The sequence below is a fragment of the Squalius cephalus genome (assembly GCF_949319135.1).
Source record: "Squalius cephalus genome assembly, chromosome: 25".
In the NCBI taxonomy this organism is placed as follows: domain Eukaryota; kingdom Metazoa; phylum Chordata; class Actinopteri; order Cypriniformes; family Leuciscidae; genus Squalius; species Squalius cephalus.
Genome location: NC_137146.1, coordinates 4,164,796 through 4,180,898, shown reverse-complemented (window position 1 = coordinate 4,180,898; position 16,103 = coordinate 4,164,796). Strand labels below are relative to the sequence as shown.

The 16,103-nt window shown below is 36.8% G+C and overlaps 3 protein-coding genes across 7 annotated transcripts; 2 read left to right on the top strand and 1 right to left on the bottom strand.

Moving 5' to 3' along the window:
• The first annotated feature begins 263 nt into the window (after positions 1–263).
• On the top strand, positions 264–9,554 carry chlsn (cholesin). Of its 4 annotated transcripts, none has more exons than XM_079862842.1 (11): positions 264–342; positions 1,044–1,209; positions 1,361–1,471; positions 1,588–1,659; positions 2,282–2,398; positions 2,669–2,782; positions 4,551–4,667; positions 4,905–5,018; positions 8,695–8,912; positions 8,998–9,079; positions 9,213–9,554. In XM_079862842.1, the coding sequence occupies exons 2-11, from the start codon at positions 1,054–1,056 to the stop codon at positions 9,393–9,395; spliced, it is 1,284 nt and encodes a 427-aa protein (XP_079718968.1). In that variant the 5' UTR covers positions 264–342; positions 1,044–1,053; the 3' UTR covers positions 9,396–9,554. The 4 variants fall into 4 exon arrangements, with proteins under 4 accessions (XP_079718968.1, XP_079718965.1, XP_079718967.1 ...); XM_079862839.1 differs by having other exon boundaries at positions 267–301; XM_079862841.1 differs by having other exon boundaries at positions 269–342; positions 4,902–5,018.
• LOC307153411 (G-protein coupled estrogen receptor 1-like) lies at positions 5,014–7,585 on the bottom strand. The gene is made up of 2 exons (XM_079862843.1): positions 7,415–7,585; positions 5,014–6,900 (listed from the first exon to the last, which is right to left on the bottom strand). The coding sequence occupies exon 2, from the start codon at positions 6,840–6,842 to the stop codon at positions 5,676–5,678; it is 1,167 nt and encodes a 388-aa protein (XP_079718969.1). The 5' UTR covers positions 6,843–6,900; positions 7,415–7,585; the 3' UTR covers positions 5,014–5,675.
• Positions 9,555–9,931: 377 nt separating the features above from the next.
• Positions 9,932–15,115, top strand: decr2 (2,4-dienoyl CoA reductase 2, peroxisomal). 2 transcript variants are annotated; one of them, XM_079863227.1, is made up of 10 exons: positions 9,932–10,057; positions 10,224–10,331; positions 10,640–10,708; positions 10,975–11,026; positions 11,168–11,303; positions 11,893–12,017; positions 12,160–12,253; positions 13,690–13,794; positions 13,877–14,117; positions 14,373–15,115. In XM_079863227.1, the coding sequence occupies exons 2-9, from the start codon at positions 10,231–10,233 to the stop codon at positions 14,095–14,097; spliced, it is 903 nt and encodes a 300-aa protein (XP_079719353.1). In that variant the 5' UTR covers positions 9,932–10,057; positions 10,224–10,230; the 3' UTR covers positions 14,098–14,117; positions 14,373–15,115. The 2 variants fall into 2 exon arrangements, with proteins under 2 accessions (XP_079719353.1, XP_079719352.1); XM_079863226.1 differs by having other exon boundaries at positions 9,935–10,057; positions 13,877–14,065.
• The last annotated feature ends 988 nt before the right edge of the window (positions 15,116–16,103 follow it).

Here is a 16,103-nt window from a genome sequence, read left to right as displayed (position 1 = left end):
CTACAATTCACTGAAATGTAGTTCCGCTTTTATCTTTAGACGTTTAAAGAGAATAGTTTGTCTAATCACTTCAAATATACTATAGGGCTGCTCATAATACAAATATTATAAAAGCATCATCGTATTCTAATAAAGTGTAAATGTAATAAAGTGTATTCTTAGATTACGTGACAGAGAATTTAAGAACTACATTACCCAGAGTTCTGAGTATCAACCAATCAGCGATGCATATTTTGCATAGCTCCAGAAACGTCATCACGCGTGGTCCATATTCCGTTTTCATGGCGCTGTCCGTTCACACGTGAATCTGAGGAAGCATTGAGAGATTTTTTTGTTTGACTTGTAAGTAAACTTAACTTACTCGACTAGTAAATTACTTTGTGTGTGCTGGGTGGTTTAAAGTGCATGAATGCATCTCTGCTGCTATATTACTGTATGATTAAATCATTATTTACCTACAAAAACAGCATCTTGTTTGTGTATCTAAGAAGCAGTTTATGATTATTTTTACTTACAGGTTGATATATGTTTGGATTAATTTGGTTTATATGCACTAATGTTCAAAAGTTTGGGGGTGGTATGATTTATTAAGTGTTTTTGAAAGAAGGCTCACTAAAGCTGCGTTTATTTGAACATACAGTAAACACAGTAATAATGTGACATTATTACAATTTAAAATAACTTGAATATATTTTTAAATGTAATTTATTCATGTGATTTTCAGCATCATTACTTCAGTCTTCAGTGTCACATGATCCTTCAGAAATCATTCTAATATGATGATTTGCTGCACATTTCTGATTAGTATTATAAATGTTGAATACAGTTGTGCTGCTTAATATTTTTGTGGAAACCAAACCATGATACATTTTCTCAGGTTTATTTGCTGAATAGAAAGTTCAAAAGAACAGTGTTTATTTGAAATAGAAATATTTTGTAATATTATAAATGTCTGTCACTTTTGTGACAAATTATACACTTTTTTACAGTAGTGTTTGTTGTAATCAAATCCAAATTAATATGTGCTATTCTTTTCCTCTCAGATCTGGCGCCATGACGAAGAGTCAAGCTCTTGTACCTCAGTTTGATTCTCACAAGAAAAAGAAACTCAAACTCAATGTAGAAGAAATCACATGTGTACAAGATGAGAGAAAGGAGGAGATGAATGGAAAGAAGAAAAAGAAGAAGAAGAGAAAGGCTGACGATGAGGTGTGTGGTTATAATAGTACTCTATGATTACAGTGGATCTAATAACAAATGTCGGATAGTAACTGATAGATCCACATATCAAATGAGCTCAATATAAAAGTCAATATAAAAGTATAAAAGTCAATATTTGTTTGATGTTCATAATTCTCAGGTGTGTGAAGATACAGAAAACATTTCAGAGGAGAATATTCAGATGATTCAATCTCCTGAGGAAAACACTGAGATACGCAAACATAAGAAGAAGAAGAAGAGTAAAGCTGAGGTAGCTGGCTGCTATTCTGCTCGTATATATGATTGTTTAAATTAATGTTAGAAGCTTACTCAGCGTTTAATACTGTGCACTCATGACTATATTTATTTGTTTTTTGGAAATGAAAGGGGCTTGAAACAAGTACACAATTAAATGGAGATCATGAGGAGAATATACGCAAGAAGAAAAAGAAGTCTGAAGTGAGTGAAAGTGATTTCCCTTTTTTAAAGTATGTATTATATGATATAATATACACGGTTTATCTGAAAGGCTTATTGTAGGCCTAAAGCTGAAAAAAATCCATCAATTTGAGGTAAAATCACCATATAGTTTATATATTGTGTATATATATATATATTAGAGCTGCATGATTCTGAATAAATTGAGTATCACAATTTAGTTTGTTTAAAACAGAGGTCACGATTTGGACAACTACGAAATAAAATGTAATTTACTAGAGTTTCTGACAAAATGTAAATGGCTGCAGTCTATTTTAAAAAAAAATTAATTCATTAGATTAACCCTAGATTTAAAAAAAAAAAATCTGTTTGAATGAATGATTCAATGACTCACTCATAAACACTTCACTTGTTTTATTACTGGATGAATCAGTGTTTTTGAACAAATCTCCTGGAATGATTGAATGACAAATGTTGTTACTTGTTGTAATTGATACAAATTCTGATGCGGTAGAAAAATCTATTTGTGAAGCCGTTTCATATCTATAGATGACTACTGCTCTCTGGATCAGCAGCAGATCTGAATGTTTGCTATATATATGTAAATGATCTATCTTGTGTGTGTGTGTGTGTGTGTTTTCAGGTATGTGTTCCTGTAGAAAACATCACAGAGGAACCGCAGGACACTGAACCGATGGAGGAAACACACAAGCAGGAAGATCACACAAAGGAGAAGAAGAAGAAGAAAAAGAAACACAAGGTGATGAGAAATACTTTATTTGATATTTTATATTTGTCAAAGTTTGGAATGATGGGAAATGCTGTCCAGAGAGTTGATGCTGAATACTTGTGCTGTAAAATGCATGAATCTCTTTATTATAATGACACATAAGCATTCATATGTTCTAGTCCTCTCTAATCCATTTGGTTCTCTGGGTGAATTGATTTGCTGTTTGTGAGCTAATATATTATGTATGATTTTATTTAAATGCTGTGAATATATATTTTAATAGATGTTTTGAATTAGCAGGACTCTGAAGCTGTTGTTCCTGAATCAGATCCGGTGACGCCACAGGAAGAAGAAACAAACACACACACTACTGAAGAGAAGAAACTGAAGAAGAGAAAGAAAAGTACAGCTGAGGTGAGTTCAAATAAATCTTTTACTACTATATATCTATGTTTAGCATGTATGATAATGGCAACATAATAATAATGTACTTGATTAGTTTATAGTAGTTATGTAATATGCATATAATATTATTATATTACATGTCTAATATGAACACATCCTGTAACATACTTTTGTAAAGCTTGTTTTCCCAATGGATAAATCAGTATGTCACTTTCATTATACTGTTATGTCTCTTATATCATTGTTCATATATAAAACCAAAAATGTGTCGTAATCTTCTCAGGCGACCGTGTTTATGTCCACATATACAGCTGTTCAGATGTGATGTGAGTTTGTAGGCACACTGGAAGGCTAATCGTCCATGCATGTGTGCTCTCAGAAACTTCAATTTAAGAGTACAACATAATGTCTGTGGTGAACACTACTTGAAGATATTTGAACGTTTTTTTTCTACAACATAAATGATGCTCTCAATTTTAAAGGGATAGTTCACTTTGAAATTAAATTTTGGTATGTTTTAGCTTACCTCAAGGGCATCCAATTTTTTCCGCAGTAGTTTCAATTTTGATATTTTTAGGTCAAACCATTCTTGTCTGTCAGTCATATAATGCAGGTCTATGGTCACTGTCTCAAAGAGCATGCACAGAGTCGAAATTAAAACAATTCCTCATCGTAAGTACACATTGATGGCCTAAGACACGAAACAAGCGGTTTGTGTGAGAAAACGAACAGTATTTATATCGTTTTTTACCTCTTATACACAGCCACGTCCAAGTGATCTGAGGGCGCTCGCGCATCCTGGTGTGTGACGTGTGCGCAGACTGGTGCATAGATATATATACACTAGATGCCGCCTTAAAGACATTCGTTCCAATGGACTGCCGTAGACAAGGCGACATCTAGTGTATATATATCTATGCACCAGTCTGCGCACACGTCACACACCAGGATGCGCGAGCGCCCTCAGATCACTTGGACGTGGCTGTGTATAAGAGGTAAAAACGATATAAATACTGTTCGTTTTCTCACACAAACTGCTCGTTTCGTGTCTTAGGCCATCAATGTGTACTTACGATGGGGAATTGTTTTAATTTCGACTCTGTGCATGCTCTTTGAGACAGTGACCATAGACCTGCATTATATGACTGACAGACAAGAACGCTTTGACCTAAAAATATCAAAATTGAAACTACTGCGGAAAAAAAGACACCTACATCTTGGTTGCCCTTGAGGTAAGCTAAAACATACCAAAATATAATTTCAAAGTGAACTATCCCTTTAAAGCACCCCTTTGGATATTACCTTTAATGCAGTGTGTAGTAAAGCTGTTTGTGATTGTAAAGGTCTGCAAAGAATCAAAGTGCACAATAAATCGAGTTATTGTCTCCTAAAATAAAGAACCGATTCTGAACAGATTGCCTGAAATGAGTCGTCAGGAATCCCAGTCTTACTTCCTGCACAAACCTATGTAGATTTGTAACAAATTTGCATAATGCCAGCCTGTGGTTTTCATTGGCTGCCTGCGAACAGTACCTACTTTGCCCCGCCCCCTCAAACACAGTAGTTGTAGCTGAGACTGGAAGAGTTTGGTTCGTGTTTTTGACACGTCGAGAAGAAACTGTTTTCTTTCTAAAGTAAATCCACTTTGCTGCACTTCCAAGGATGGAATTGATACGGTAAAACCGACGCAATCGTTACTGTTCGTATCACGTGCTGATGAAGAGCTGAAATTCAGATATGTATATAAATGATCTCTCTTGTGTGTGTGTGTTTTCAGGTATGTGTTCCTGTAGAAAACATCACAGAGGAACCGCAGGACACTGAACCGATGGAGGAAACACACAAGCAGGAAGATCCCACAAAGGAGAAGAAGAAGAAGAAAAAGAAACACAAGGTGATGAGAAATACTTTGCTTTTATATTTTGTTTTTGTCAAAGTTTGGAATGATGGGAAATGCTGTCAAGAGAGTTGATGCTATTATAATGACACATAAGCATTCATATTTTCTAGTCCTCTCTAATCCATTTGGTTCTCTGGGTGAATTGATTTGCTGTTTGTGAGCTAATATTTTATGTATGATTTTATTTAAATGCTGTGAATATATATTTTAATAGATGTTTTGAATTAGCAGGACTCTGAAGCTGTTGTTCCTGAATCAGATCCGGTGACGCCACAGGAAGAAGAAACAAACACACACACTACTGAAGAGAAGAAACAGAAGAAGAGAAAGAAAAGTACAGCTGAGGTGAGTTCAGTTTAATGTGGTTATTTATGAAATGATCCTCAACTCCCACACCACAGTGTTTTGTATTAAGGCATGTTTTACCATATTGGGTAACACTTAACAATAAGGTCTCATTTGTTAACATGAGTTATCATTACTCAACATGAACTGTGAGCAATATATGTTTACAGCATTGGTTAATATTTTTTAATATTACTTGATAAAACTACAGTTCATTGTTTGTTCATGTTAGTCACAGTGCATTATCTAATGTTAACAGATAAAAACAGTAATATTGTGAAATATTTTCTAGTTTAATTTATTCCTGTGATCAAAGCTGAATTTTCAGCATCATTACTCCAGTCTTCAGTGTCACATGATCCTTCAGAAATCATTCTAATATGATGATTTGCAGCTCAAGAAACATTTCTAATTATTTTCAATGTTGAAAACACTTATGCTGCTTCATATTTTAGTTGAAATCATGAGCAGGAGTGTTTGATGAATAGAAAGATCAAAAGAACAGCGTTTATTTGAAATAGAAATGTTTTGTGTCAATATAAGTGTTTTAACTGTCATATTCGATCACTTTTTAGGCATCCTTGCTTAATATAAGTATTTTCTGTCAAAGATAGTGGATAAAATCAAGAACTTGTTGTGTCATTACAACATGACTGTTTATCCCACTCTGTCACACACACACTCTCGACCCTCCTCGCCGCCCCTGAGCCGCTCTTCCTCCTCCTTATTCTCATGCGAGTACGAATGGTGCGCGTTTGTGCATGCGACGCATGGACAGGGTGGCGTCGCGCTCACATTCTGCCCGCATGTAAGCAGGCAGTGCATGTGGTGTGTGACAAACACTTGCAGTTTCTGTCTGAACGTGTTTCCCAGCAGGCTGTAGACGAGCGGGTTCAGGCAGCTGTTGGCGCAGGCCGCCAAGGTCACCACGTGCCCCGTCAGCGGGTAGCGCTGCCATAATGTGTGGTTTCCTCTCCGCCGCGAGGCTTCAGTGTCGCCACTCAGGAGATGCACGCTGATGAAAACATTCTCCGGAAGCCAACACACAAAAAATACACTCACGGCCGCGACGATCATGCGCAGGGCTTTGGTTCGCTGCGGCCTATCGGAGCGCAGAAGCACACGTGCGATCAGGGTGTAGCAGACGCCCATCACGCAAAAAGGCAGGGCGAATCCCAGCGTCACCTCCAGCCATTGCACCTCGGCCACACCCGCAAAACAGAAGCCACGCCCCCAGCCGTGATGCATGTGCGCAGTAGCGAATGGGATCAGCGTGCACAGGGTGGCCGCCGCCCAAATAGTCACGCAAGCCCTACGGGCGACGCGCGAATGGTGTGAGGCGGAAACGTTTTCGGGTAGCGCGCGCGTGCTGAAGCCGGTCAGCGCAAGGCACCGGTCCAGACTCATCCAGGTGAGAGAGAACACACTGCTGTACATGTTGACCTGCAGGAAGATGGCCATGCAGGAGCACAGCACTGCGTCGTCGTAGTAGTGCTCGCTCAGGTTGAACACCTCGATGAGCGAGTCCAGCACCAGCACCAGGTCAGCCAGAGCCAAATTAGTGAAGTAGAGGTCAGGGGGGCTCATCCGTTGACGAGGGTCAAAGTTCACCAGCAGAATCAGGATGTTACCCACGAGGCCGAGCGGGAAGAGCAGGACGGTGTAGATGCAGGAGAGGAGAAGATTTATGGCGTAGGTGTCCGGGGAAGTGGAGTTCGTTTCGTTGACGTCAATAACAGGCCAGTGCAGGCTGGAGTGATTCGGTCGAACGGTGGGGTCAAAGGTCATCGGATCTTCCATCATCTTCCCTTCTCTCACTTCCATTGTCACATAGTGTGGAAATATGCTGGAGTTTTCTGCATTTTCTTCTCTTTTTCAAGTACTAAAATGCACAAAGACACATGCACATTGATGTTAAATTACTAATCTTGATGCATGTTTCAAAATATGTGTATTTAAGTTGCAGTCACATTTACTGTTGCTCGGCGAGTTGATGGTGAACAATACTTCTACAGCATTTATTAATTTTAATGTTAAATGTAAAATCAAAAATATTAAAATTATTAGTTAATACTAATTTTAGTTACAGTCACATTTACTATGCTTGGCGAAATCCAGTTATTCCAATAGGAATCCGTGCGATTGGGAGTTTTTCGCACTTAAGTTGCAGATTTCGCACATTTTCAAGTTGTTCATGTGAATTTTTCACGCTGACCAATAGAAAGCTTCTTGGTTTGAAAGTACCTTCTATGCGAACTGCACTTTATACATCTCTATGATATTTACAACAGACTATGGATTTGCCTGACTAATGTGCATTTTTCTGATTTTCTGTTTATTTTCACTAAGTAATCCGCTGATAGTTTGAAATGAAATGGTCAGAATAATTATCTTACCGTGTGTATTGTATTAGACTTTTATCCATATTTATTAAGTTGTCCTGGTTTGTTCTTGTATGCATGTGTATATCCTTTAAGGTCATGGAGAAATAAATGTAGAAGTCTGACATTTGTTGTTGTTTCTTTTTTTCCTCCGTTCTTCTTCTCCGTTCTTCTCCTTTGTTCTGCAGACGTTTCTCCTGGTGAATTCTCGCTGTCTCATGTACAAATATGTAAATACAGGAGGGCCAGATTATACATGGACAATGGCCGCCTTTGTTTACACTAAACAATATGATGGATAAATGCTCCATTAGATCCTCTGAAGATATAAAGCTGCACAGTGAAGGAGAACTCGATTATTTGTGTGTGTGATGGGCAAAGCTGTGGCTAGCTGTGATGGTTATTTTTGTTCTCCTTCAGTTATTTTAGACAAGATTAAAACAAAGTTTAGTTACACTAACAATAGGTCAATCTTTAAACAAAAAAAACTTAAGCATGTCTTGGCAACAAACTGAAATAAAATACGTTGAAGTTGCGGTTGAAGTGCTAAAAATAACTAAAACCTTCTATTTTAAACAGTAAAATTTACAAAAGCACAACAAAATTACCAAAAATGTAACTAAAATTAAAACAAACCTGAAAATATTAAAGTAAAAACTAAAGTATACAAAATATGAAAAAAAAAACTATAATAGTGTATAAATAATACTCAAATATTACTGGCTTCGATCTTAAACGTCTTAAACTTCACATTGTGTGTACACTAAAGAATGCTGGGTTGTTTTAACCCAATTTTGGGTCAAATATGGACAAACCCAGCTGTTGGGTTAAATTTTTATAATGCATTTTTAATCCAACTTTTGGGTTTGTCCATATTTGACCCAAAATTGGGTTAAAACAAGTGTACTATGACTATTATCGGCTCTTATGATAAAAGCATCTGCTTTATGAATAAATGTTTTGTAAATGGTATTTGAATATGATAATCATTCCGAAAATGTTTCTCAATTAAAATCAGGAATAAACAGAATTAATGTAATTAAGCAGTTCTATAAAACAAATGCCTTTTTGCTTTCTTTGCCATGTGTATACCATTCTAAATTTTGGGGTCTAAGATATTTTTTCAATTTTTTTTTTACTTATATTCAACAATGACACATTCAGTTGATCAAAAGTGACAGTAAAGACATTTATAATGTTACAAAAAACTTGTTTCAAATAAATGCTGTTCTTTAGAGCTTTCTATTAATGAATCTTGAAGCGATGTGAATTTTAAACAGCACATGATTTTTCAGAGTTCTGGAGATGTGAACACCTCTGGAGTGGAGGATGAAAACGGCCTCGATGGAGAGGAAGAACTGAGTCCCGAGGAGAGACGAGTGCTGGAGAGGAAGTTGAAGAAGATTCTGAAAAAGGAGGAGAAGAGGAAGCTGAAGGAAGAAGGCAAAAGCATAAAACCGGAGAAGGTTAAGACAAATGTTGCAGAGAAGCAGGCGCTGGAATACCTTGCATGGTAGTACAAAAACACTGTAAATGTTTCCTTATTCTATCAGAGATTGTTAAATATTGTTTTAACTGATTTATTTTATGTTTGTTAGCTGGTCTAAGAAACGAGAAGCGTGGAAGTTTAATAAATCCAGGCAAACGTGGTTATTGCAACACATGTATGACAGCGTGAAGGTATGAGAAACATCAATCATCTACAGCTTTACACACTTTTTACAGTAATAAAACATGAAACGCATGCTTTCCTAATCACAGCGATCATATTCTTTTTTTGTGGCAAAAATGCATATGCATTTCTCTCTCTCAGGTGTCTGATGATCATTTTGAGATGCTGTTATCGTATATTGACGGTCTGCAAGGAATGGCACGATCCTCCACACTGCAGAAAGCTGAAGCGATTGTGCGTTGGGAAGGACAAGGAGAAGAGGCAGATACAGCAGATGCTGAAAAGAGGCAACAGAGAGCCAAACAGGTCGTCCAGATGCTGTGATGGACCCGTTCATTAAACAAAACATCAAAATGAAACTTTTCTGTCTCTGTATAAATGTATACATTTTCACCCATTCAAATGAGTAGTCATAATGTCTTAGTTTATATATGTAAAACTTGACATTCCATGAAATAAAATGATTACTTTGGTTTTTACCTATAGGCTGTGTTGTTTTTTTAATCATGTTTTAAAATGTAACTAGGTAGGTCTTCCCTTTAACTTTTTTTTTATATTTCACTAACAAAAAAGTATCATTCAACTTCCATGGTAGTACATTAATATTATTTTTGCCTTATGTAAATACCATGGTACATGAATGTGCTAATCATTCTGATGCCATCAGTACTTTTATGAGGTTTCATCTCAAGGAACCTACACTGTTTGTTTCTAAAGCGATAGGAGAACATTTAAGGTTATTAACTGGGCACAATGTAAACACTTTTTTTAATCATAACGTTCAAATAATACATAACTTTTACGCTTGGCATCACAGGTACCGCTAGTAACATTAGACTACATTTCCCATAATGCCGTGCGTTGCACGTTCTATTGACGTCACGCATCTCGCCAGGTACAGAAGTCCATCGTGCAGAATGAAAACAACTTTTGCCTAAACTTCATTAACAGCGTGGGAGCTGATCGTCAACGGATTCACATTTTGGGTAATGTAACTCTGAACTTTATTAAACGCTTTGCTGTGACTTTTCCCCTCACGGTCGTATAAGTAAGCGGTTGCAAAATCACAAAAACCATAGTTCAACTGTTAATGCGGTGTGAGCAAAAGATGAGTTTTTACATGTTTTTTTATGGCTTTGTGTGGTTCTTTAGAAGCATCATGGCAGAGAAACCTCAGCTGGTCAGTATTTCGCCAGAGGACATCGAGACTGATGAGTGTTTGCGCACATACACACACATCTACAGCCCTGATCTGCTCATGTAAGCTCAATAAACTCCTTTGAGTTTTCATTTTTGCATTGGAAGTCCCTACATTGCTCAAAGACTGTCTATGCTAAGGGTATGATGAGGGCATTCTAATATATGCATATATAGTATCAGTATTTATAGTATTTGGGTATTAATAAATGTATACATATGTATTTATTATTTCTATTTCTATTTTTGTTTATATATCTATATCTATATATATATATATATATATACAGTATATATATATCATACGTATATATACATACAGTATAATAATAATACTTTTTATAATATTAGTTTTTTGTGTGTTTGCCCAGTGATCAGGTTGCCTTTATAACTGGCGGAGGCTCAGGTATTGGATTTAGAATAGCAGAAGTTCTGATGCGGTGAGTTTTCAGTGATTTTCCACTAGTTTCTCACTGTCAACACTTTGTCAAGACTGAACTTTTAATCTGACACTTTCACTCACTCACTCACTCACTCACTCACCTTTTATAATGACATTTATAAATTGATCATTTAACCTTTGTGAGTGACCTTCAGTAACATGTAGTTTTCTCAAGCCTGCATCTTCAAATTCATCTGAATATGTTTTCTGATGTTCTTGCAAAAGTCATTTGAAGTTTATTTTTAATTTTAACAATTCATTCAGGCATGGGTGTGACACGGTCATTGCCAGCAGAAATCTGGAGAAACTCTCTGAGGTACTGTCTCATCAAATCTCCAAACTCATTTATGTAATTTCTTTGATGAAGAGTTATTAATCTGTGTGTGTGTGTGTGTGTGTGTGTGTGTGTGTGTGTGTGTGTGTGTGTGTGTGTGTGTGTGTGTGTTGTGTGTTTTAGGCAGCGAAGAAGTTAACCAGCGCTACAGGCAAGCGATGTTTGCCGATAGTAATGGATGTGCGTCAACCAGAGACAATTACTGCTGCCGTGGATGAAACATTGAAGACATTTGGACGTGTTGACATACTTATTAACAGTAAGGCTTAAGTTAGAAGTTACCAGAGGTCAAACACAGTGCCTTAACAAAACAAAAAAAAACAAAAAATCATATAATGCCACAAAGATACTGTACAGTGTATTACCAAAGAGATCTTGAGATAGATATAGATATGGACCAGCAAACACCCTCTGACCAAGTTTCTCTTTATGATTCTCTAATGTGATTACATAATATATTTGACGTAGTTAGGCCGTCCACTAGTACTCTTACATCAGGACGCCTTTTCCAGAAAAAAATTATTTGTCAATGTATCTTTAATGCAGTACTCAGAGTAATTATAGTATAGACAGTTTCTTCCTTTACTATCATATTAAAAAATATTTGAATTACAAGCATGCCTTAACATCATCATGTCACATGTCATGGATTTGTTTTCAATATATATATATATATATATATATATATATATATATATATATATATATATATATATATATATATATATATATATTGAAAAAAAAAAAAAAAAATATATATATATATATATATACACACACACACACACACACACACACACACATATATAATTTATGTATGTTTTGTGGATTGTATTTTTCTTTCTCAGATGCTGCTGGTAATTTCTTGTGCCCAGCTACATCATTGTCATTTAACGCTTTCAAGACAGTAATGGAGATCGACACCATGGGAACTTTCAACGCTAGTAAAGTGGTGTTTGACAAATGGTTCAAGGTAAAGATGTACATTGACCTTTGCAGTACCAAGAATTTTTATTACCAAGATATCTTGCATCTTGGCTTTTTTCCTCACTTTGTATCGATCAGTGATTAATAGTCAGTGTCTCATACTCTGTGGCTTTATTTTTCTCCCTCAGGATCATGGCGGCTCCATCGTCAACATTTCCGCCACACTGGGGTACAGAGGTCAGGCTCTCCAGGTGCATGCTGGGTCAGCAAAGGCTGCAAATGGTCAGTGTCCTTTTTTGGTTGATGTTCTGGTATAATTGTCTGTTTGACTGCTTTATAAAGTCGTATGATTGCTTTTATAAATGTTAGAATAAATAGTATTTAAATATTATAGGACTAACAGTGTTACAACAATAAGACAACAGTAGTATGCAGATTAATACATCAAGGTAGTATGAAGGGTGATGTTACTCCAAATCACTTTGGATAAAAAATATAATTAAATAAAACCAAATTACATCTGGTGTTTAAAGGAGAACTCCGGTCAATTTTAACATTGAGCTAATTTTTTTGTAAATTTGGAGTGCTGTCAATACAGAGAACAACGACAAAAATCGGTGTTGCCTACACCGTGTTATCCTCTTTTTAAAATTTGCACCCTGTTGACTTCAATGGGGCAAGTTTTAAAGCTGCTTTTAGCCTCTTAACATCCTTGATGTGTCATTACAAGTGCACAGGTCATGTGAGTGATTCCTTCGGAGTGAACACGGTGAATCTGACTGCAGTAGATGTGAAAGATATGAATAAAAGTGATGTTAATTCAGCCAGCGCACATACCTGTATTTACATCCTGTTTTCGGTCGAAGTCCATAGTAATCGATTGTCGAGTTCACGCGCATTGGTTTAGTTACCTATGATCACGCGCGTGAACTCGACAATCGACTACTGTGGAATCACTCACATTTTCTGTGCACTTGTAATGACACATCAAGGATGTTAAGAGGCTAAAAGCAGCTTTAAAACTTGCCCCATTGAAGTCAACAGGGTGCAAATTTTAAAAAGAGGATAACACGGTGTAGGCAACACCGATTTTTGTCATTGTTCTCTGTACTGACAGCACTCCAAATTTACAAAAAAATGCATTTACCACATTTATCCATTTGTTTTAATTCATGTTGCTGGTCTTATTGTGAATGATTCATGCATATATATATATATATATATATAAAAAAAAAAAAAAAATGTACCCCATAATGTTGGTTGCAATATTTTTTTCATGTTGACTGTTAAACTGATAATGAAAAATGAAAATTCTGTCATTATTACTCATCCTCGTATCGTTCCAAACCCGTAAGACTTTCGTTCATCTTCGGAACACAAATGAAGATCTTTCTGATGAAATCTGAGAGCTTTCTGTCCCTCCATTGACAGTCTACGCAACTACCAGACTAGCCCCAGAAGGGTAGTAAGGTCATGGGGCTTGAAAGTGTCAGTTGCGTAGACTGTCAATGGAGGGACAGAAAGCTCTCAGATTTCATCAGAAAGATCTTCATTTGTGTTCCGAAGATGAACGAAGTCTTACGGGTTTGGAACGATACGAGAATGAGTAATAATGACAGAATTTTCATTTTTGGGGTGAACCGACCCTTTAAGGATATGAGATATTCTATAGGCTGAAAAAAATGACTAATTATCTGCATATGTATGTGTGTTTGTAGATGCCATGACAAGGCACTTGGCAGTCGAGTGGGGCTCCAGTGGTGTGAGGGTGAACACAGTGGCCCCAGGGCCCATCTCTGGCACAGAGGGATACCGTAGACTGGGTAAGACCAGTTGTGTGTGTAGCCAAATTTTAGTCTCTCTATTTCTTTTTCACTATGAATTTTTATCCTCCTCTTCTTTCAGGTGGTTCTCATGCCGAGACCGCAGGGGCTTTCCGCGGCATCCCGTTGCAAAGAGCCGGCAATAAGACGGAGATTGCACATGCGGTTCTTTTCCTGGCCAGCCGCGCTGCTTCATACGTCACTGGAACTATACTGGTCGCCGACGGAGGGGCGTGGCTTACCTCGGCCAATGACATGGAGCGGATGCTGGGTATTATCTCATCTCGCTCTGCAAAACTATGAACAGACAGCACCGCACACAGGTGTGTGTGTGTGTGTGTGTGTATGCGTGAGGTAGAAGACAGGTGTTTTATAAGAATCTTATCTAAAATCATTTAATATAATTAATTATAATTATTCAAAGGCTCAAACACAATTATGAGAATTACTTTTCCAAATATGTGTTCTGGTGAGCAAAATAATCATATTTTCTGCCACTGTATGATTGACCTGTGAATATGTGGGTAACATCTTGGTATGAAGATCTTATTGTAACTTATTTTCCCTTGTGTTTCTAGGTTTTTGGTCTGCAGAGAAAAGAAAGGATAAATAGCACGACTAAAGTGGATGAAATAACCGCAATGGACCAGTTGTGATCAGGCCAACATCTTGTATGAAGATATTGTTGAAGCTCACAAAAACATGCCCAGATTATTTTCACCCTCAAAAACCAAAGAAAAAAAGAGAAATTTTATTCTGCATAAAGAAAAATAAGCCTATTTTTAGGACCATTAAAAACTTAAAAAATTAAGTAGATTTCCGCCCCAATTCTAATTTTCATAATGCTCTGAGTTAATTCTTAATCATGAGATGTCAGTACAACAAATAATACTATGAATTATGAATGTTACAATTTTAATCTGATTCATAATTTTTTTCTCTCATTCGTGGTAATGAGAAAATAGACTGCAGTTCATGCAAATATATTTTCAAATTTTCTTTTGATTTTGAGGTGAGATATGAAAGATGTGTTCTTGATCAAACTCTGAGTCACCTGGTATATATTTATAGATACCTCTGAACTGTGTATTCCTATTACATAGCAGTTGTCATGTATTTCAATTATGTTTAACCATGAAGTATTAGTAATTTTAATACATCAAAATGTCTATTTTACTTTTGATGGCATGAATAACCACTGTAAGCACTACGTAAATGAGTGCCTTTTTTAATTTTCAGCTACAAAACATTGTGAAGAAAGGTAAATATTGTATTCTTATAAACTTAACAGTTTTCATAATAAATCTTTTATAATGCTCATATTACTTTTTCGATCTATGTTATTAGCTGTAATGCTTTGTTCGGACACAAGGGGGCGCAAGAAAATCACATTAAATTACTGAAAATAACACGGTTAACAAATAAGCATTTCTCTTAAGTAGTCGATTATCTCATTTAATTCTGGCGAACTCTCTCGATAATGTTAGCCACTATTTTACCTCCAGGAGTGTTTTTTAATAACAAATTATGGCATCATAGTCGCCAGTTAACAGATGCGCGTGAATGTGACATAAAAATGCCGTTATAAATCTACATTCCATCATCACCAAAGCAACCAAATGCACTGATAACTGCGCGAGGAATGGATTCTTGACGCCTGTGGTTTAAAGCTGTAGACTGCGGCGCCGGCGCTGCGCATGCGTGTTGCTGACGTCGGTTTGTGTGCGCGTGTACCCGTGAGTGTGTATGTGTGAATGAGACAGCAGAGGTTGTGTATTGCTGATGATGAGAGAGAGAGAGAGACAGATATAACTGAAACATAATTCTTCGACAAAAAAAAAAAAACAAGATCTCACGAGCTCATCTTAAATCTCGGATTTCAGATTAACGGATAAATCGCCGCCGAAGGATTTGTGGGATTATCGGGGGTCTCGAGCTGATTTTATCCCCGCTAACAGGCTAATAACAAGCGCAGGTGGATGACTCGTAAGACTCGACCTGGATGTTGGCCTGTTTAAGGATAAACTGAAGAATAAATCACCCAGCACCAAATCAAATTAAGGGATTAAATCAAGTCTGACGGTGGACCAGAAACATATCAAGGCTTTTATTTGATTCAAACTGGAAATTAAAATGAGAGGGGGGTCGTTTGGGCCAGCTAGTCGGCCATTGGGTTTACATCAGTTGTGGATGCTGATGCTAACCGCGCTAGATCATTCTATGATTTAAGGGTTTTATTTTATTTTTATTCAGTCTGACAACACAATGACAGCTGTTTAAAGTACAGCGTGTTGTAATAACATTAAAAA